Consider the following 22,345-nt stretch of genomic DNA (forward strand, 5'->3'; position numbering starts at 1 on the left):
TTACTTTTGAATAATAATAATAATACATTTAATTTATATAGCACTTTTCAAGACACAAAGACGCTCTATTTGTCATCCAAGCCAACAGTCACACCAACGCCTACGAGGAATGCATTAAATTATTTTCATACAGTTATTCCCACTAACTGTTATTCTACGCACGAAAACTTGAAAAATGACAAATAATTAAGCAAAAAATAATTCAACAAAATGCCTCTTGAGGGCATGAAGTGACAATTCAACGACTTTCAACATGCCTCCATTAAAGCCCATTGTAATTTCAGGCTGATATTTAGCGTCAGCTTTTCAGCATAAAGCATTCCCACTAGCAATTTATTCAGGAATTGCATTCTCTAGTTACTCATGCTCTTCTCTGAGTGACGCGTTTGAACGTCAGCCGAAAATATTTCACTATAATTACAGCTATTACATTCTGAAGTCACAAGTCAGACCGGTTCAGTTCATCTGAAGAAACTACTTTAATATCCAAAGATCATAACGCTGAGCTTTAAAGGGGATGATCAGTGAGACTTAAACTGTCAAATGAACAGTAAAACCTGGCAGTAAAAACAAGTCAGATTCTTGAGACTCTGAATATATCATCCTCTTCTGGTTTGTAACATGCTCAGAGGTGATTGGATATCAAATCCAGCTTCAGGGAAAACATATGAAGTCATTTTTATAAATAAAGCTTTGTTGAGGTGAAGTAAAAAGCTTATTTTATGACAAAATACCTTATTTTTAATCTAGGACTTTAGGTTATGATCAGCAACTGATTTTGATCCTCAAATCCTAAAAATAAAGAAGGTAGTCGTTATACTTTAGATGTTATTATTAAAATGTAAAACTCATAAAATGAAATTCAAGTGTTCTTAATTGAAAGCAGGAAACAACCCCAACACAAGGAATGATAGGTAGGAACAGAACTCGAAGGCCGTTTCTCAATCGCGAGGATGCTGGCTTGGAAGTCGCGTACTTCCAAGTCACTTCCTTCAGAAACGAAGCCAGTATGATTCCAAGCCAGGGCTTCGGAAAACGAAGAAGAATGGAACAGGCTAACAAGTGTGCCACTCTCTCTAACGGTTTCAACATAAACTGTACTGAAAATAATGTCTATCTAATTATGAACTTGCTTTACTTTCACGGAACACATTTTTGGTGATAACAAACAAATGTAACAAAGTAACATATTTACCAACACATGTTCTACGCCACTACATACTTACATTTAAATGTGTGCCGTCGGTTCAGCCATTCTCCACAAGGGTTTTTGAAATTGTTCCGTGCGCAAAGCATTGTGGGGATTTTAAGGACGCAAAGTCTACCCATGTGCAGCCTCGAAATTTCCCCCAAACCAAGGACGCGGCCTCGGTGGAATTCCAAGTATGCTGGAGATTGGAACAGTCCTTCGGCGGCACTCGATGACGTAGCATCCAGAGCCGTATAATAGAAGAGTTACGACAACGGAAGTCCAAAAACGGTTATCGTCACGTGGTTCATGTAGAAGAGGATCGTTCCCCGGAAGTTCATGGCGGGCAATGTGAATGCATTGATAACAGGAGATAGAACTACGATTGTTGGCAATTATTAGTGAATAAAGGTTTTGATTTGCAATATTTATACAACAAATCGATATGTGTATGTATTTACATCAATATGTTTTTAAAAATAAAATAGAATTTGCTAATATTAAGTGATAATATTAGGATTAGTGTGAACAACTAGTTTACATGTTAGGCTAACAGTGCCTTGGTTAAAGAGCCTGTTGCTGTTTATTTATAGCTTTGAATTCTTTAAAACCAATATTATCTTCTTAATCTTGTATGGTAGTCAGGAGCATCACTTTCTAATGTTTATTGATATATTTAGAGGGAGGGGATCTAAAGTAATGCTTTAAAATTCAGATTAGATTCATGTCTACCATTTTCTTAAATTCATGGTAGTTTCAGTAAGCCCATGGTAATTGAGGACACAAGTTATCTAAATGACTAATGTCATCTTTATGGCTTTCAGAAAGGACAGGAGACCGACAGGTGACTATCAAAGGACTAGCAGCAGCAGCAGCAGCAGCATGATGATGATGATGATGTTAAATGTGTTGTTTTAGGAACATCCATTGCAAATACATGGAATTCAATAAACATTGAATAGCATATCATGCAGTTTGTCTGTGCCTTTTCCTCCGTGTTGTCCTGGTGTGCTGTGCTGCCTCCTAGTCGCCACCATGGTTTGCTGTGCTGCCTGGGGATGCTCCAATCGCTCAGAGAAAGGAGTACGAATGTACAGCTTCCCCACTGACACAGAGCGGAGGAAGCAGGAGCAATTTCACAACCAACAGCAAAAAAATATGTGATTTATATACAAACACTGCATTTGCACTTTTTCACAAAACGAAAACCACACCATTGGGAAAGCTTAATGTTTTGTTTAATACAAAAAACAGGGAAAGGCTTGAAAAACACAGAGTTGAGACTCAGGGTGCAGGGTGAGGGTCTCAGTGCAGGTATTCAGGCTCCATTGAATCCCCCTCTGGTTCTTGTGCTGAAAGAGGGAGTAACAGACAGGAGAAAGGGTTATACACACCTATATAGCACACCTATTGGATGGGAAATTGCCTTGGGGAGATAAGGTGTGGTCTTTGTTCCCAACTGAAGTTATGGAACTTTATTATTTGTGAGTTTAACAAAGTATGACAAATGGCATCAGTAACAGATGTGATATGAATTTCTATAAAGTTGTCTCACATTCTTGGTCATATTGTATATACAGTATGTAATGAGTGTAACATGTCCAGTAAGTATAAAGTGTTTCCTAATACTGTGTATTCAACCACTATGGAATATGTATGTGGGCAGACAAGATTCAGACACAGTTGTTCTGTGTGTGAAGTAACCTCAAGTCACTCCGCAGGCACATTTTGATGCAGACCAGTTTGTCAAGACAAAAAAGGGCAAGACTAGGCTGAGAGCAGAGGCTATACCCACCATCTTCGTGCATCGCCCTGTGGTCAAAAAGAGAAGGGCCCCTGCACCACGATTCACCCCGGGACCTGTATCTACAAAGCCCATAGCTCATGATCACAGCGATAGTGTGAAAGGTGACACAGGTATAATAAGTATGAACTCTTAGTAACAAAAGTAATATTTCTTATTTTTAAGTGGTATAATATTTTAAATGTTCGAACATTTACAGTGCCATGTCTTCTACTTACATTAGTCTCAAAGATTGAGGGAAGAAGGGAAGGGATCACTGCCCTCCACCTGCCAGAGGAGCGCAAACAACAAAAACAAGCAAAGTGTCCCGTCATGTACCTGGAAGTTTGGGTTGGCAAAATGGAGTAAGAGAGGGACTTGAAAAACCTTGGTGGCTGTCTACTCCTGTTGTTACAGTTGTCTTGGTTACAGCTCTCACGTGTTTTTTTGTTGCCATTTCCACATCTTTAGAAAAATATGAAATAAAAAATTGAAGTGAAATCAACCTCTTCTCTGGAGAACAAACTTTGATTTCTCTGTCTTGTGAGTTTGCAGTCTTGCAGTCTTGCTCCTCCACCTGTAACATCACTGCCCCTCCACCTGCCATACAGTAGGTTACTAACAAGATTACTTATATAATACAGTGATAGAATACATGTTTAGTATGCTTACTTATATAAAACAGTAGTATTAAACTTACCTTGTGTTTTCACACTCACTTAAGTTCCTCTCCCTTTGCCATCAATCCAAAATCAGCTGAGCTGCAACATTATACAGGCAGGTAATAATCAACATAATCACAAGGACACAATATGGCTCTGCTAAAAACACTCACTCTTACACGCACCAAAGTTATATTTATCTAATATTTAACTCCCTCCACCCCCGCATACAATCCCGTTTAGAAGCCCCTCTTCTCTAATTCAACAACGTTGGACCAAATGACATTAAGAGAACAGAATTTACAATTAAAAGGTTGTTCAACGTCTGTTGCTAACTTGCTTCGGTATCCTAGCTTGATCTGTTATCTGTAAACGTTCCCTAAATCTACTGATTTAGGGATAATCCACTGACATCCTTTAATACACATGTTCATTTGAATCAGATGTACTGATAATATCCGCAATATAAATCTTTAAACTTCTTCTTACCTTTAAAAGTCCGTCACGAACGGTTATTATGCTGCAACTCTACCGCTCTGCTAGCCTTGGCGCTAACTTCCGGGGAACGATTGAGAGGCTCCACGATCCGCCATTGCTGTAAAAAAGTGGTCCATTGGAGTGAACGGAGATGTCATAACTCTTCTATTATACGGCTCTGGTAGCATCCTTGAAATATTGGCTTGGAAGCCAGAATCCTCGAGATTGAGAAACGGCCTAACAAACAGTAAGTCAGAGTGAGAAACAGAAGAGAAGAGCGCCACCTGCTGGTTGTTCCTCAGCAGAGGGGAAAGTGGTACACATGTTATTTCGATTCCTGCATATCAAATGTTACTCAGTACAAGTATGTAATATAAACATTACAATGTAGTATTAGTGATGCACTGGTTGCAAATATATCAATTTTATTTTTTATAAAAATAATCATTATAAAAAGGCCTGCATACCTTTCAAATCTGCATTAGTAGGTAGGTATATAGAAAAGTGTCCCCTAATGTTATACATCTATTTAAAAAATAATAATGCTATTTAATGAAGTTTAATTGTATGATGGATTTATCTTGTAAATATTTGTGTCCTTTAATTCATTGATTGTTTGGTTTGTAAAAAAAGAGTTTCAAAAAAACGTGTATCAGACGAACGCGCAAAAAATAAACTATTTAAGTTAACATCATTTTTAAAAACGAGTGAAACTTTAAAGCGAAATGTTTTCAGTGCTAAAACAATAACCTAATAAACACTTTACACAACATGTACCCATCTATTGTTTAAATGAAATCGTTTAGTAAGCTGATGTAACTAATATATACGGCAAGGCTATTCAATTAGTTTGGAATGGGGCCGGTTGATGAAAATGATCCAAAGTGTTAGGATCTGTCTGTGTTGTAGTTTTGTATGTATGGTTATGGATATTTTCATCCTTGTATAGTGTCTGGTCCTTCTTCCTGTGTTTTTCCTCCCGTCGTTAGTTTCCCTGGTGTGTCTAGTTGTCTGATTGTTTTCACCTGTGGCCCTTGTGTTTCTCCTCCCCTGCCCGGCTGTGTCTCGTCTTGTGATTACCCCTTCCTGTATTTAGTCTTGTCTCTTCCTGTGTTCAGTGTCGGTTCGTCTTGTGTAATGACTTGGTCTGCGGTGAGTGTTCTGTTCTGTCTCTGTATATTGTAGCCTTGAAATAAAGGAATTATTTTTGTCACTTAAATCTGCATTTGGGTCCTGCTTCCTGCACACCGTAACACAAAGCAAGGGGCTGGGAAAACGATGGCTTGAAATATGAGCAATCATATTAAGAGCTTCAGATACAGTAACATACATGCCAACCTTTACAAATCCAAAAGAGGTAGGTTTGCGCGCGGCAAATGTGCACGCCCAAATCAGGTAATCAGAAGAAATGGAACCCCAGTAATTACATGTATAAACCATGTATTTAACATATATTGCATCATTTTATGCATTTTTCAGAAAAAGTGGTAGTTTGGTAAACAGTGACATCAACGACATGTTTGGTCTGTAAAATGCCTGAAAAGTCAAAGAATGGGAGATAAAAATCCCAAAGTCTCCACATTTTATTATATTTTTTAATATGTTTCTGGTCCTCTTTCAGTTGAGACAGTGTAGATGAAGGATGTGTCAGGATGTTGAACTCTTGTGTGCACATTGGATAAAGCCAGGTTCATATTCTTGTCTCATGTTGTTGACATATTAGAGTCAAAGGTTTGCACAGAGCGAAATATCTTTGTGTTGCGCGATATATCAGAAAATACCGCATTAAAAAAAGTCATTTCCTGCATGTTTCTACTGATAAAGTGTGATATAAATAATGTAGAGGCTTTCAGATTGCTGTAGTTCACTAAACAGAGACATTAACGACATGTTTGGTCTTGAAAATGTCAGAAAAAGTGAAAGAATGGGAGATAAATATCCCCAAATCTCAAAATTGTATTATATTTTGTGTGTTTGTGGTCCTCTTTCAGTTGAGACACTGTAGGATGCTTCCGGAAAAGACCAAACACTGGATGTCTTTCAGTCACCAACATGTGTTTTCGAGACACTGATATTAGCTAGTAGGTGAGTTGTCACTACAGTAGCTAGTAGGTGAGTTGTCACTACAGTATCTAGTAGGTGAGTTGTCACTACGGTAGCTAGTAGGTGAGTTGTCACTACAGTAGCTAGTAGGTGAGTTGTCACTACGGTAGCTAGTAGGCGGGTTGTCTCTATAGTAGCTAGTAGGTGGGTTGTCACTACAGTAGCTAGTAGGTGAGTTGTCACTACGGTAGCTAGTAGGTGGGTTGTCAATACAGTAGCTAGGTGGGTTCGAAACCCGAGCCCGCTGAAGTTTTCTGGCAATGTCTTCCCCTCTATCTCTCAATGTAACACCTTCTCTGGAATAAAGGCACACTGTCCCAAAAAAAATGATTCCCAAAAAAAAGTAGCTTACTTTTTAACATTATACTCAAAGGGCCAGTAAATGTCACCCCGGGGCCGGATTTGGCCCGCGGGCCGCCAATTAAATAGCCCTGATATACGGTATATACAGTATATACTGGAACTAAGGCGCCTAAAGTATGCAAATAAAAAATATCCCCCCACCATCATAGCCCCACCACCAGTCTGAACCGTTGATACAGGCAGGATGGATCCATGCTCTCATGTTGTTACGACAAATTCTGACCCTATACCGTCCGAAATGAAGACTCATCAGACCAGGCAACATTTTTCCAATATTCTATTGTCCTGTTTGGTGAGCCCGTGCAAATCGTAGCCTCAGTTTCCTGTTCCTAGCTGAAGGAAGGGCACAGTGTGGTCTTCTGCTGCTGTATCTTCTTCAGGGGTCAGAGAGGGTCTTCTATACCTTGGTTGTAACGAGTGGTTATTTGAGTTACTGCTGCTTTTCTATCCTCTTGAACCAGTCTGGCCTTTCTCCTCTGACCTCTGGCATCAACAAGACCTTTTCTCCCAGAGAACTGACACTTACTGGGTATTTCCCCTTTTTCATACCATTCTCTGTAAACCCTAGAGATGGTTGTCGGTGTAAATCCCAGTAGATCAGCAGTTTGTGAAATACTCAGACCAGCGCGTTTAACGTTCAAAGTCCCTTAAATCTCTGTTCTTCCCCGTTCTGATGCTCTGTTTGAACTTCACCAGGTCCTCTTGAACATGTCTACATGCCTAAATGCTTTGAGTTGCTGCCATGTGATTGGCTGATCAGATATTTGCGTTAGTTGAACAAGTGTACCTATTAAAGTGGCCAGTGAGTATACATATATCAAATATATTTTATATACAAAAATCCATATATATTTCATTTTAAATATATATAAAAATATTTAAAATAAATATAAAGTACACTCAAATATTTTCATTGAATGTCACCTTTATACATATATTGACATAACTCATATATGTTCAGTTAATTTTACCTTTTTATTTATATATATATATTAAATAGTATAAATGAATATTAAGTAAACTTAAATATTTCGACTAAATGCAACTTGTATATATTTAAAATTGAATAAATGACCCCTATAGACTCAAATATTACAGACACTAACCCCATAAACATATTACATTTTAAAATGAAAAAAGTATTATATAACGAAAACAATGTTTTGTTAATGTAACTCATATTTAAAATAAATAAATACCCAGGAGGAGACGTGGACATATTTATAAAACTTTTTTATTCATTTTTTAAATCGAAGGCTAACTGAAATGTGTCCGATTCACACCATGTTCTGTGACAACAACGATAAACCATTGTCTTCAGTTTGAAACAAACAGAAGACAAACAACAACATAACAAACCTTGCAGCACGTAGACCACCCAATATAAATAAAATAACAGGTTTTAATACACAAGTAAGCAGTTATTACCATTGAGGATAAGTAGGCCTGTATATAAGAGTGTGAGCCATGCTGTGAACAGATTTCAACTCCACCTTCCTTCCACTTCAGGGGAAGGAAGGATGAACCTTTTCTACACTGAAACCAGAATGAACTACATGTCCCACATTACATTTTGAAGATGCTTGCAGGATCAAAGTGAACAACAGGTGGAAGACTTCTACAATAGTCACTGCCTGTAAGATATTGAGGTTTTGCTTAAATATGCACACATATTGCAACAAAAAGAGTGTTTTTTCGTATATTTTCTTCAACATTGTCAGAGGAAAGGCGCTGCGCAGCGCTGATTCAAAGAGGCAGAATGAGCAAGAACACAAAGGAGGAAAACTGCTTCTTTCACAACTTCTTTTCTCCAGCACCGCTCCTCTTTAAAACAAGTGTGTGTGTTATTGTGTACTCAAAGACTTTTTAAGAGTTACAGGAACTGGAGAAAATGGAAATTGTAAAGCAAAGTGTTTAACCCAAGAAAAAAAAAGGAAGTTCAAGTCAGGTGTAACTCTTGTCCAAGAGTCGGGTTCAGGAGGATTCCTTCTTTGGACATGTCTTTAATGTGTTTGAGGCCAGACACTTATTTCTGTGTATTTCACTTGTAACGTTGTTTCTTATGTTGCGTTCCATTACATGTCGGAAACACAATACACATCTGCACTGGTAGGTCATCGTTACTTCAACCTTACATGAAAGAATGTGGAAAATAACAACAGTTTGAAGGGTCCGACTTTCTCTGGAACGCAGCATAAGAAACTCGTATCACTATGGAAGCCCATTTGTGCCAAGAAAAGAGAAACAAAGCTAATCTTATGCAAGACAAATAAAATAAATGAAATACTTAAATGTATCAGATACTAATTCAAAGATGCAACTTTTGTTGTTGTCAATATTATGACATAGTAAAAAAGATTGCAAATCTAGTAGTTTTGACTTTCAAAATCACAATTTCCCCTTATGAATCCTCTTTTTGAGTATTTCTTATCAAAAACAATCCACCAACTCTGTGCTGCTTTGTGAGCGTTTATAGAAAACGTCTTCAGCGGATGTTTGTTTATGCATTGTTAATGGATTTACAGATGTTCACTTTTCCCAAGTTATCAACAAATAGAGTTTCTATGTATCGTTTTTTTTGGTGTCATTCATCACATTTAAACCATTTTTAATATTTTCCTGCCCTGAATAGACTTCCTTACATCCTGGCCGTGTTATTTGAAGTATTTGATGAATATGTTGGTGCTGTCGGTGTCAAAAGGCAACCGTATTATTACAGAGTATTGAGGGGGTCATTGCAGAGGGGAGTCTCCGCCCCCCCCACCAGCAGAAGGCACACATGTAGACGCTGGCCAGGGGAGGAGAGCCGATGATTCAGGAAGTAGCGCACTTCCTGTTTACATGCAATGAGTGCATTTTGACCTCAGGACTGAATGAAAGGAGTGCACGAATGGGTTGCTCTTGAAACTACAAATGGCACTTTGAAAACAGAAGTGTTGTATTTACACATCCTCTCAATCATCTGCAGCTTTCCTGTGGTAGGTCGCTTTACACCCCAAAAACATTGTGTGAAAATGGATCGAAGAAAAATGGTTTTGTTCTCAAGTGAATAAACAACAATAATAACAACAACAATAAAAAAGGTACATTTAAGAACACTACGTTAAAATATGACTAATATTATCAAAAAGGCAAATAGTAGGTGTATTGCAACGCTCTATCAAAAACATCTTCATCATCATCATCCAATCAGCATCCTCTGAGACAGTAAGGAGGCGTGGCATGGGATGATTGACAGCCCAAACTAGCCACTCACGTTTCGCCCGTCTCAGCGCAGGCAGGCACATTTACGACATAGCAACAAAAATAAAGACGCTTCCAAGGAGACCACGAAAAAAAACAGCCAGCCAATGGGAGCGAAGGCTGGGGGAGAGGAGCTCTGTCATTGGACAGCAGGCATCGCTAGGTAACAGGAAGAGCTCGTTCAGAGAGGAGGAGGGGGACTGTGGGTGTGTGTTGGATACAATGTTTTCTTGTGTGGTCCACAATAACAAAGATATGTGTGTGTGATGGTGCACCTGTGTGTGTTTGTTTAGTTTTTGTCTAGATAGCTGGAGGTCTTTCCCAGGGTCTTTCCCACACACACACACACACACACACACACACACACACACACACACACACACACACACACACACTCGCACGCACACGCACTCAGCCTTCACGCTGGTTTAAATCAAAGAGTTGTGTCCCAGTTTAAACACACACAGATTACTGCTGGATTTGACACATTTCTAGGAGACAGAAACCTGATACATTTCGTGTTTGAACAACATTCAATGTGGATTAAGCTCAACCGACTCCTCTTAAAGGAATACTTAACCCCCTAAATGATCATTTCTACACTGAAAAAACTGAAACGTTGACTTTAATTAAATACACTTATGTGAAATCTGTTGACACATTACATTTAATAAAAGACAACGTTTCCGGTTTTTCAGTGTATATGAATAAATCACCCATTGGAAGTAAATCAATTGTTATCTCCTCTTTGTGTGTGTGTGTGTGTGCGTGTGTATGTGTGTGAGTAGGCAGCACATGATGAGTCAGTTATAGTGTGGCTTATGTTTTCCCTCATCTCTCCTCCAGTCTTGTTTTGAATCGTCAGCCAGCGCAGGTTTCCCTGAAGCGAGAGATTGGTTCTACACGCTTTCACTTCTCATGCACCCTTTAGGCACATTATTTTAAATAACGATCACTATTTCTACTATTTATTTCTACTGTGACGCCCTATTCAGAGCCTGCCCAGCCTTTTGATACCCGGTGCAACCCTGCAGGGACCCAAACCATTTCTAGAGGAAACACCTGGTCCAAACACAAGTATAATACTGATGGAGGGAAAGGAAATAAAAGGAAAGGGAAGGAGGGTTAATAAATTATCTAAACTTGTGTTTGGGGGCTTATACTCTCATTACGAGGTGATTTATATTCTGATTGATCCACTCGTCACTCCTTTAGCTGCTTTGGGTCAAGAGATTGATTTCTTTACATTGTGATATATACCGTGCATCACACTGGAACAAAAGGATGAAGAGAGTCAAAGAAAGGACTTCTGATGATCCGTCTTTTTTCTGTATTGCAGCAGTTTGAGACCGAGTTCAACAACAGGAATGTTAACTTCCACCGTTCAATTCAGGATTTTTGTAAATGTACTTCCATGTCTTTTTAAACAGGGACAACAAAATTCAAATTTGATGAGGGTTCATTGTTGTTAAGAAAGAGATATTAGAGTCCCACACGTGTATCCTTCAGATAGACCTTATGACAATAATACGTCAAAGTGTTAAAGGACTCACCGCTTCAGATTATAAAACGTCTTTTTTGGCCTTCTGACTCTCTCTTCTTCCACTAAATTACGCTGAGTCAGCTTCGGGAGTTTTGGCTGTGGTTTGGTTGGGTCCCTGCGGAGGGCGCTGTTGCATAAAGACTGGACACTAAAGCCTCACATCAACAACAATTGAAATAAACTAAATTCAACACTCAAAAACTACAAATGTCTTCACGTCCTAATCTCCTACGTTAGTTTGACCTTTAGTCCCGCGCTCCTAAAGAGATGACAGAAGAAGAGCTGCTGCAAACACTCGTGTCACTTTTCAACACTTCAGTGTGTTTAATATGAGACAACTCATCTTCTGCTGCGTTAAACACTAGGAGTTATGCTACAAGAGGGAAATATCCACCAAGGAAGGAAGGGAGTCAAATAAAAGAATACATCAAATAACTTTGAAAAGCCAGACTGAGTATCAAACTTTGATCTTGTTATGGTGCAAATCTATTTACTAATTAGATTTTTGAATAAGAGTTTTGTATAAAAACACAAACATATTTCTTTGTATGTTTGTCATGGTACTGAAACTCTTCATTGTATGGGAATGAAAACTCTTTGATACCCAGGTCTGGATGATAATAAGTCACTGATTCCAGGTAGTTCCATTTGTTGTAAGGGATTTCAAGTCTTGGAGCACAACTCTTAGCATCTTTTCAAGTGTGGGTCTAAAGTCTATCCTACGATATGAAAGGTTTCTACTGTAGCTTTTATCGGCTGCTGCTGGCTGACAGAAGATTGTTGACTCTTTCCTGGTGCAGTAAAGTGCTCAGCGATGCCTGCAACAGAGAAAACCTTACCAGAAGGGGAGCGTGTGTGTACGTTCAAAAGACAGATTTCAAAAGAAAACGTTGGTGTGTGTACGGCCACAGCAGCGCACAGTCAGCGTATCATTGGTCTAGGGCGAAATGGCTTCCTTCCTTAAGTAACGCAACACGAAGAGGACGTTAGGTGTCACTTTGATCTGCATTATCTCTCTCTTCTAACTCAATAATCCAAACATGAAATAAGAGAACACAGCAGGATTAAACTACCCTCCTGTTACATTACACAGCGTCGAGATTAGGTCAGACGTTTGTTTGTGAAAAAGTCTGATTAACGTGAGAAAACTGGAGGCTCGTTTTGGTCGAGATAGCGACAGCCAGCTTTGGGATTGGCTAACAATTCGGCCAATAGGAAGAGAGAGAACTACAAGCAGAGTTTCTGATTGGGCCCAACAGGTTGAAGGCTGACCTGTGGTTGGCTCGCAGGACTCGGATATTTGCATAAATGAGGGATTTATTTGTTTGATATCAATGGTACGGTAATGTATCCGAGTCGGTTGATCCAAAGTCAGAGTGTGATGTGTTTCCGTGATACATGCTGCTGTGCACCGCCCCTCTGGTAAATCTACGTTTTCTCTTTTTATATTACGCCTCACTTGACAGAGCTCCTTCAAAGTAAAAGTCTCTCTCACACGTTCCATCTGCTCATACTAAAAAATAGTGCAATTCTTTTCAGCATTTATATAAATAACTCTCTTCGTGCTTTTAACTTCGCTCTCCGTTTGCATACGTGTGTTCGTATATAAACTCAAAATGTAACACATGTATGTAGCAAAATGTGAAAGTTGGCACCCCAACAGATTCATGGTGTTTCCTTTTTCTAAAACTAGACAACATGTAAAACAGAAAATAAATATCTTAACGATAAGAATCTATAAAGTTTAGAAAAATACCCCTACTTTTCTCTGTTTTCTCCTTTATCAATCATATTGCAGATTCCTTTTTTCTGTGTTGAACAGTCGTGAACTTTGTGCAAACCTTCTTTAGAAAACATAAAATAAAAAAGGATTTTAGTGACAACTCCTGCATCGGTCGATATAAGGCAGAAACGTTTAGCTCGGGGACTTTTAGCGATGTGCTATGACGGCTAAGCTAGGTTCAGATAACGCTAACTAAATCTAAACTCTTGGAAATATGCTAACGTGCTAACGTGTCCCAGTGATACAGCTAAAGCCAGATGCAGGAGTTGCAGCTAACATTTGACAAAGAACATAATGGAGTCAAAGCAGCGAGGGGGGGATTATCACTAGGAAATAAAAACAAAAACCTGGAAGAACCAAGAAGATTGCAACATTTCGCCATTTGCCTGGGTAGAAAGATTTTTTGTAAGCGCGAAAAAGACAAACAAACAAAAGGTTCTATAGGAACAAACAAAACAAGAACATATTTATAATGAATGGAGACTAGTACGATCAGTCTAATGAAGGAGGGAGGCGTCAAGGGAAGAAGGAGGCTTCCCTTTGCACCCTCTGCCCTTCTTCTCTGACATCATCATCTGAAGTGCTCCTCAGACAGGAAATAGGAAGTGTGGAACAGGAAGTGCCAGATGTTCTCCTGCCACTGTGCTCTGCAGGAGTGATGTGGTTTCCATGTGTTCTTACCTAAAGGAGATCCATGAAGTGGGGAAACTGACCTCACTACAAATTACCATCAGAGTGGATTTTTACCACGTTGTTCCTCATTGGCTACTGACCACTTCCAAACAGACAAAATCAATTCTTTCATTTTGTAAGGAAGCGGTACTGTCACACCTGCTGGGGCTTCTGGGATTTCTCCTTGGTATTCCTGGCGTTCCTGTTGTCCACGCTCCCTTGCTGCGGGTGTGGAGGTCGCAGCAGGCCGTGTATGAAGGAGGGGGGCGGGGCTTGTGAGGAGGAAACAGTCCGATGGCTGTGGCTGGGGGGCAGGGACGTCGGGTGGTAGTAGTGCCCGATCACCTCGCTGTAGGTCGGGGGGGCTCCTTCCACTCGAGAGGCCTGCTTCTGATGCCGGGACTCCTGGGCTTCCAACACACTGACGCCAGAGTGCATGCTGGGAGGAGGGGCCTGCAGACTGGGGGGGAAACAACAAGGGTCAGGAATAAGTCTGATGGGTGAAGAACAAAGAAGATAAAACCAAATGTAGGAGCAGAAAAAGACATAACCGAGCGTAGTAATCAGCAGCGAACCACTTCAACACGTGTATTGCGGTTTATTCACGGCATTCATTTTGCTATTCTACAGTATTGTTGTTTTATAGAACTTTATTTGTTAATGTAAATAAACCAATTTGTGTTCTTTGAAATTGAAAAGGATATCGCATTGTGTTTGTTACTTTCATTGCAGTTGTATATGTCTTAAGTGTAATTTGGCTTGGCTTCCTATTTATGGACATGCTTTTATTTTGAAGGAGAGTTAGCGCTGTTGACAGGAAGTTGTTGGAACGTGACGGAGATTAACGGAGAAGAGTCATATCTACATATAAAGACGGAGAAAGTAAACAATAACGTGTATGGTTAAGTGTTAGCACTCCCCGAAGAGGCACAAGCTCTTACGTTGATATTAGAGATTTCAATCAATTCAATTTGGTAGCCGCAGCGCGGCTGTATGGTCAACACATGATCAATGTTTGTAGTCACCTGGCCTGCAGAAAGGAGCGTGACGGGTGCAGAGGGTGGGAGTCGAACACGGTTCTGTTGGGCGGGGCCCTCACCGACTCTCGGTTCAGCTCCATCTGCTGCTCGGGGTCTCGGAGCTGCAGTGTGCAGGGCCCCTGGTACGGTGGGGGTTCCTCCCCGTCCGACAGGCAGATGGTGGGTGGGAGGTCGATGAGGCTCTGCGGCAGGTAGGGGTACGTTGGCTGGAAGCGCGTCGGGGCGAAGGTGTGCTGGAAGCGCTGGGGCTGAGGCTGGGGGTCCCGCTGCAGGTAGGACGAGGCCCCTCTGTCTGGGGGCCGGGGGTTGTACACCTGGTGCTGTGAAGAGGAAGGATGTCATGTTACTGCTACATTATGAACTGTTTCATTTTGCTTATTTCTGTTATCATTTAATAGAAAAGCTTATAGCTAAATCCAGCTTAAATCATCTCTTTGCTTTTTGTGATGAATGTATTTGTATACATGCTCCTTGTTTAATAAAGATATAGTCAAAAAGATGCCTCACCTCATTTAGACCACTGTTTGTCCCCGTGCCGTCAGAAGACCACAGACTCCCCTCCTGAGAGAACAATAGAGAGATTATCATTTATTTATCTTATATATGATTAGTTATATCCTGCACAATAATCAACGATTTGCCTATGCATGACATGCCAGCGTTAAATAATTGTTCAAATAAAAACAATAATTGTAACCATTGATGATATTTTCCAAATGTGTGTACAGTAGATGCATAGATAGACAGATAGAATATATTTGGAGGGATGAAACCCTCTGTAATGGCCCCACATGCAGAGCACACAGCACACACAGTGACATCTGTTCTTGTCATTATTCCAATGCCAATAAGGCTATTTCAATAGCTTTTAAAGCAATACATATTGTACATATTTTACATATTATTATGTTCAATCAAATGGTAAGTATGTTCACTTTCATGGTTATTATAAGTTGTATTTATTCTTTATTATTCTTATGAAGAATGTGTTCACTTTTTGTCCACTAGGGGCTCCATTTGTGAGCACTATATGGCTTTTTAAAATACTCTCTTATTTTGTAAAGTAATGCCTCACAGAGATTTTTTTTGTTACTCATCCGAATTTCTGCGCAACCTTTGTAAAGATCTCCACATTGGCCTTTTTGATTACCCAGTTTCCCAGCGTATATTTAAATAGTTTCAGGATCAATACACTGTTGTGGAACTGTCAGTTTTGTCTCAATGCCTCGCGGAATGGAGACAAAAGCAGCTTTTAACTTCTATAAACAATGTCTGGAAGGAACTTTTCCAACTTTTGTCACTTTTTTTATTCTCAGGCGGCACATTTCCTGTCTGTCTGCCTGTATGTGTGTCAGTCTGATCATCCAAATGAACTAGGACAATGACTCCCCTGAGCTTATTAGGAGCTCTGTGTGTGTGTGTGTGTGTGTGTGTGTGTGTGTGTGTGTGTGTGTGTGTGTGTGTGTGTGTGTGTCCTGACTGTCGTTGCTAGCTCGCTGTGGCCCTTAATGAATAATGAGTCAGTGTGTTAGCGTTAGCCTGCGGCGGTGTTTAATAACTATGATCACTCTGCTTTCTTCTGATTCTGTCTCTCAGTAGAAACTGTGACTAAACCCCTGAACACACACCTTTTGTACTCGTTCTGCACAGTGGAGCACTGCTTTTATGTTTTCCTTGTTTCTATAGTGATATTTGAGCTTTTCATTTATACAACATACACATGCAGGCTGTTACTTTCATTGTTGATTTCATTTCATGCTTCCATGTTTGTTTAGCCTTAATATGCAATTCTGTGTAATGCATATATTTAAACATCCAACGTTAGTTGTATATGACTCATTCATATCTGCTATGAAAGCTTACCCAATGACCCAGTTTTTGTACAGGAATTCATTGTAACTCTTACTTTTCCTGCATCATTATGCATCTATTAAAAAAAGGCAGCCATCTGGTCACACTTAAACATGAACCTAATCTGATACCAAAGAAATAGCACAGCAAGTTGCTTTATCAACACAATTTAAGATTTGTTTTGGCATAAACTACACTGCAGATATTAAGCATATGAAATTGAATCTACTAGGAATCAATTTCTAAACAGATATGAAAGAGATGTGTTGATGAATGTTGATAAATGACATTAAGTGTTAAGTGGTGGATTTTGTTCAACTCATTCAACATCAATAATACAGTCAAGGTACAGGAAAACAAAACTGGTTGAAGAGGGAGGGCAATTTGCTGACTGTGCATTAAGGTGGTCCTTAACATTGAAAGTGGGAAAGTCTAAGCTCCAACCCCCAGAATTCATTCTATTAGTCAAGAAAACTCTCCTGGTGAATGTTTTCCTCAATCTGACAACATGTACCCCTCCCTCATCGACCTTGAAGTGTAGCCTCAGTTGCAGCACCGTGCTGCTGGTGTGGCAGCCCAGGTCCATGAGGGAGGGGTACATGTTGTCAGATTGAGGAAAACATTCACCAGGAGAGTTTTCTTGACTATCATAATGAATTCCGGTGGTTGGAGCTTCAAATAAATGAATTTGGAAATGCACATGGCACTAAGGACCACCCTACTGTGCATGTTTATATTTTATGAGTATTATTACATAGTATTGCTTATTTCACTTCAGTATCAAATCTGAGTACTTCTTCCCCCTCTTATTCAGGTGTGTATGACTCACGCTGGCCAGTGGCAGGTGTCTCCTGCGGGCGGGGGCGTGTCTGGAGAGCAGCGAGCGAGCTGATAGGCGGTAGTGGTTCAGCAGACAGGTAATGACCACCACCATCACCATCATCACCACCACGATCACCAGGATCTGGACGAACTCCAGCTGGGCTGCAACCAATCAGAGACAGAGATGGAGGTCAGTTTATGTGTTGTGGTTAGTCCTAAACTCAGCTTTATGTCTTCTGAGGAGTAGGAGGAGTTTTGTCAGAAAATCAGAAAATCTAAATATCTTCACTTGGGCTTCGACACAAAACAGAGGACTACTGATATACATTCTGATATACTGCACATATGGTATCTATTTTGTAGTTGTAAACTGTCATATTCTTTTTGTACTTATTTTTTGTATATTTATTGTACTCATTTTGGGTATTTCTTTATGTTTAAATAGTTGTTTAAATTATTTAAAAATAGTTATTTTAAAAGAAAACTGAATTTGTGTATGCTTAAAACTACCTGGCAATAAAGCTGTAATAAATAAATAAATAGTGTGATTCTACATGCTTCATTGTCAAATGTTCATTCAACTACATATGTTTCTATGTTGTGTGAGAGAAAGGTTTTCAGACACAGTCCAGACAGAGATGTAGTCCTTATGCAGAGGTCACACACACACACACACACACACACACACACACACACACACACACACACACACACACACACACACACACACACACACACACACACACACACACACACACACACACACACACACACACACACACACACACACACACACACACACACACACACACACACACACACACAGAGGCAGACAGGGCTAGCTTTGTTTAGATGCAGTCTGCCCTTATCCCCCCCCCCCTTATGGAGCATTTTTTCTCACACTTTTCTTTCACAGGGAGTGGGCAGAGGTCAGGTCCCAGTCAGACAGCAGAACATAAAGCAGACACACACACACACAGTTCTCACACTCTTGTTCCTCTGACCATTACACAACATGAAGGCACACACACTCAGTCAGCTGACTCTTCTAACTCAGTCATAACCTTTTATGAGTTTAGCCATTCACGCATGGTTCTCAAACATGTATACAAGGCAAGCCATTTCATTCATAATGTACTTTAACAACCGGACCTGCAATGAGACTCACAACACCAGGTCACACCAACACATTAGATACCAAAGTAAACACATCCCGAACAGGTAGAGAGGGAAAACACTGAAGTACCACACAACTGGTCACATGATCAACACGAGGAAGAAGTGGGTTTCAAACAGAATGTCAAACAAAACTCTTGATAAGTTCTTGACATGCAAATAAACGTTGCACTGAATGCAAACTGGACTTTCACAGCAGAGCTAGAATCAATATTAAAGGTGTCAAATCACAATGTGGAGCTTTTCTTATCAAGCTCCACATTTGTGGAATCAGCTTCCAGTTTGTGTTCGGGCAGCAGACACCCTATCCGTTTTTAAGAGTGCGCTTAAGACCTTCCTTTTTGATAAAGCTTATAGTTAGGGCTGATTAGATTCAGCCCCTAGTTTTGCTGATATAGGCTTAATTTGTCAGGGGACATCTTACTTCTTCCTTCTCTCTGTCTATACCTGTGTACTCTCATGTTCCGATTAACCCAGCTTCCCCAAATGTCTTCTTTTTGGTGTCTATATACGCCGGGATCCGGAGTCATGGATGATCCTGCGCTCCTCTGTCCTGGATCGCGAGCCCTGGATCTTGAGTCGTGGCTGTGGTCCTGGATCATAGGTCCTGGATGGATATCCTCGTGGATTCATCTTCCTATTATACACACATGCATTTCCAAACATTTGGACTACCTATGTTGCAAATGTATTATCTTTTCAATTTACACACGGCATCTATTGCACGTCTGTCCGTCCTGGGAGAGGGATCCCTCCTCTGTTGCTCTCCCTGAGGTTTCTCCCATTTTTCCCTTTAAACTGTGGGTTTTCTTCGGAAGTTTTTCCTTGTACGATGTGAGGGTTTAAGGACAGAGGGTGTCGTATTGTCATACTGATATTCTGTACAAACTGTAAAGTCCACTGAGACAAATGTAATTTGTGATATTGGGCTATATAAATAAACATTGATTGATTGATTGAATCTAGTACTAGTATTTCAGAAACACTACAATTTAGTCAACGATATGACTTAACTAATCGAGGTCCGTAGACACCTAATCGCATAGTTAGATAGAAAAATACTTGCTAAATATTTATGATGATCATAATCGTTAAATATGTTTTCTGCAAAAATGCCAGAACATATCGTTTTCCGCATCTCATTTCCTTTGCAACTTGCCCAACCTGTAATTGCAGACTAGATTATTAGGGAAGTATTAAACCCAACAGCATTCACACAATGTCCCAAAGTCTAGGAAGAAGTTTTATTTCGTCTGACCAACTATTTTCTTCACTGATATTTGATTTATCAGCACCTTAAAGAAGCTGAAGCCAGGGACTATTTGGCTTTTTTGATTGGCTGGTAATGAACTCATTGACCGACCCTACACAACATGCATTTCAATGAAAAAAGAGAAATAACTTGACAGGTATAATAAAGCAGCAACACATTAGCCCTAGGTTTAAAGATATCCCAAGTTATCCAACAGAAAGTCGTTTTCTCACCGCACAGCTGCGTCTGAACACAGTCGTCATGGTTGTGCGTGCCTGGTGAAGGCTGCATATTCTCTCAACGACCTTCACTCGCACCAAGACTTAAATCCGTAGATGTTTGTAATCCTGTGATAATAGCCTGAAGATGTTCTGGTCCCCAAAAAACTCAAAACACAAAACAACATAAATAAAAGAAACTCAAACTGGAAGTCCAAACTACATGTCCTGAGGATACTGCGGCACCGCGTGTGTGTCCTTGCCGGGCGACACACACACTCTGAGCTGCACAGAGCTTTGTCTGATACTTTTTCTCACACACACATTCCCACAGTGTCCAGACACACACAGAGTGAGGAAACAGCTGACCAGACCCCCCCCCCCCTCCCAAAAGCTGTGAACAAAAGGGGTCAATGTGAAGAGGGGGGAGGAAAGAGGGGGAGTGGTGGGAGCGTCTGGGAGACACAGATGGGTCAGAGGGCTGGACTGAATAATGATGAGAGAGGGGGGGGGAGTCTGGAGCTTTAACTTCTCTAGACGTGTGATTATAAAGGAATTTAAAACAATAAACTTAGGAAAACGGATCTCAGTACTTGGGAAAGATACAACAAAAACAACAAAATATGTTTAATATAACACATGGTATTTAATCACACAAAGAATTAGATTCAATGAAAAATATTATCATGATAGTTAACAGAATATGCTCAAAACCCTTAAAGGTCCCATGTCATGGCCATTTCTATTGATCATAGTTCCATTGTTGAGGTCTACTAGAATAGATTTGTGTGCAATGTTCCAAACTCACATTGGTTTCTCAAACAGCATCTCTGTAAAGCAGTGGTAACCAACCTTTTCAAGCCCAAGATCACTTTTTATTCCAAAATGTAAACCGAGATCTACCAATCAGATATCTTCCAAAAAACCCACTTAGGAGTAAGACTATTCATCGTCATATCTATTTTTGCAATCAATTTATGTTACAACAGGCTCAATGTACGTACAGATGCAAACAAAGAAAGACACAGTTATGCACAGTTATCTGTGCAATGTACAATATTCATATTTACGGTAGGCATATCTGTTCAATACAAACTATTCATATTTACAGTATCTGTTCACACTATATTTAGTTTCTCAGTTCAATTAGTAATATTCACATGTACAGATATTAGCCTACAGTTCAATGTAATCCATATTAAGTTGCTCTGTTCAATGCACAATATATTTTCAATGCTCAAGTTGCTCTATCAGCCTGCCTTTAATGAGACTGCTGTGACTGCACATTATCTGTAAGCCTTTTGAAATCTGGCTGATAGTTAGTGATTGCCAGCCGGAGGCAGTCAGTAAGATGTGCGTCAGTCATACGAGTTCTATACTTGGATTTAATTATTTTTATTTGTGAAAAGGCCGTTTCACATAAGTATGTGGAGCCAAAGTAGGCCTTCAGTTTAAGCGCACATGACACAATCAGTGGATACCTCTCTCTACTCACGAGTGACCAAAAGTCCTGATCTCTTGCTCTGGCCTTCAATTCAATGTCGCTTTGCATTTCAATGATCTCCATGTCAACACCCATAGGTAATGTAAACACCTCCTGCATTTTAGCTGACAGCTGTTCAATGTCAACGCTGAGGAAAGGGTTTGATACAAAACCAACTACTTGCCCCATGTCTTGTAGCTCCACAAATCGATCAGTTTGTTCAAATGGGCGCAGAATTGTTCTGGATGGAAAGCAGTTTTGTCTGTAAGGTTTTGTGACACCTTTTCAAGATTTGGGAAGTGTGTCAGCCTCGCATGTCTTAACTGAGTGGTCCACAAACTGAGCTTCACTTTGAATGCCTCCACTGCGCTAATCATGTGACCAAGCTCTCGGTCTTTCCCTTGCAATTCTCGGTTAAGGTCATTGAGTTTTGCAGTCAGATCGGTAAGGAACCCCAAGTCCAATAACCAGGTATCGTCGGACAGCTGCTCATACTCCTCGTTCCTGGACTTCAGAAAACTGATGATCTCTGGCAGCAAATGCTGGAGCACCTTGCCCCGACTGAGCCACCTTACATCTGCGTGAAGGATCAAATCTCCATACACAGAGTCCAGCTCGTCTAATAAAGACTTAAATAGCCGGTGCTGGAGCGCTTTTGCGCGAATTGAGTTGACAATCTTAACAA

The 22,345-nt window shown here is 40.1% G+C and overlaps 1 protein-coding gene across 2 annotated transcripts in view; it reads right to left on the minus strand.

Annotated features, from left to right (window-relative positions):
* Nucleotides 1-7,793: 7,793 nt before the first annotated feature.
* The window catches only part of pmepa1 (prostate transmembrane protein, androgen induced 1), a 53,902-nt gene continuing 39,350 nt past the window's right edge, over nucleotides 7,794-22,345 (minus strand). The window contains exons 1-5 of one of the 2 annotated variants that reach the window (XM_034231656.1): nucleotides 20,193-20,564; nucleotides 17,539-17,693; nucleotides 15,366-15,419; nucleotides 14,844-15,178; nucleotides 7,794-14,278 (exon numbers count right to left, since the gene is read on the minus strand). In XM_034231656.1, the coding sequence (XP_034087547.1) occupies nucleotides 13,972-14,278; nucleotides 14,844-15,178; nucleotides 15,366-15,419; nucleotides 17,539-17,693; nucleotides 20,193-20,250 (909 nt within the window). In that variant the 5' untranslated portion in view covers nucleotides 20,251-20,564 and the 3' untranslated portion in view covers nucleotides 7,794-13,971. Of the gene's footprint in view, nucleotides 14,279-14,843; nucleotides 15,179-15,365; nucleotides 15,420-17,538; nucleotides 17,694-20,192; nucleotides 20,565-22,345 lie in introns of those variants that run through there. The other variant, XM_034231655.1, reaches the window with a different exon arrangement.

Source organism: Gymnodraco acuticeps, unplaced genomic scaffold (genome assembly GCF_902827175.1).
Source record: "Gymnodraco acuticeps unplaced genomic scaffold, fGymAcu1.1, whole genome shotgun sequence".
Classification (NCBI taxonomy): domain Eukaryota; kingdom Metazoa; phylum Chordata; class Actinopteri; order Perciformes; family Bathydraconidae; genus Gymnodraco; species Gymnodraco acuticeps.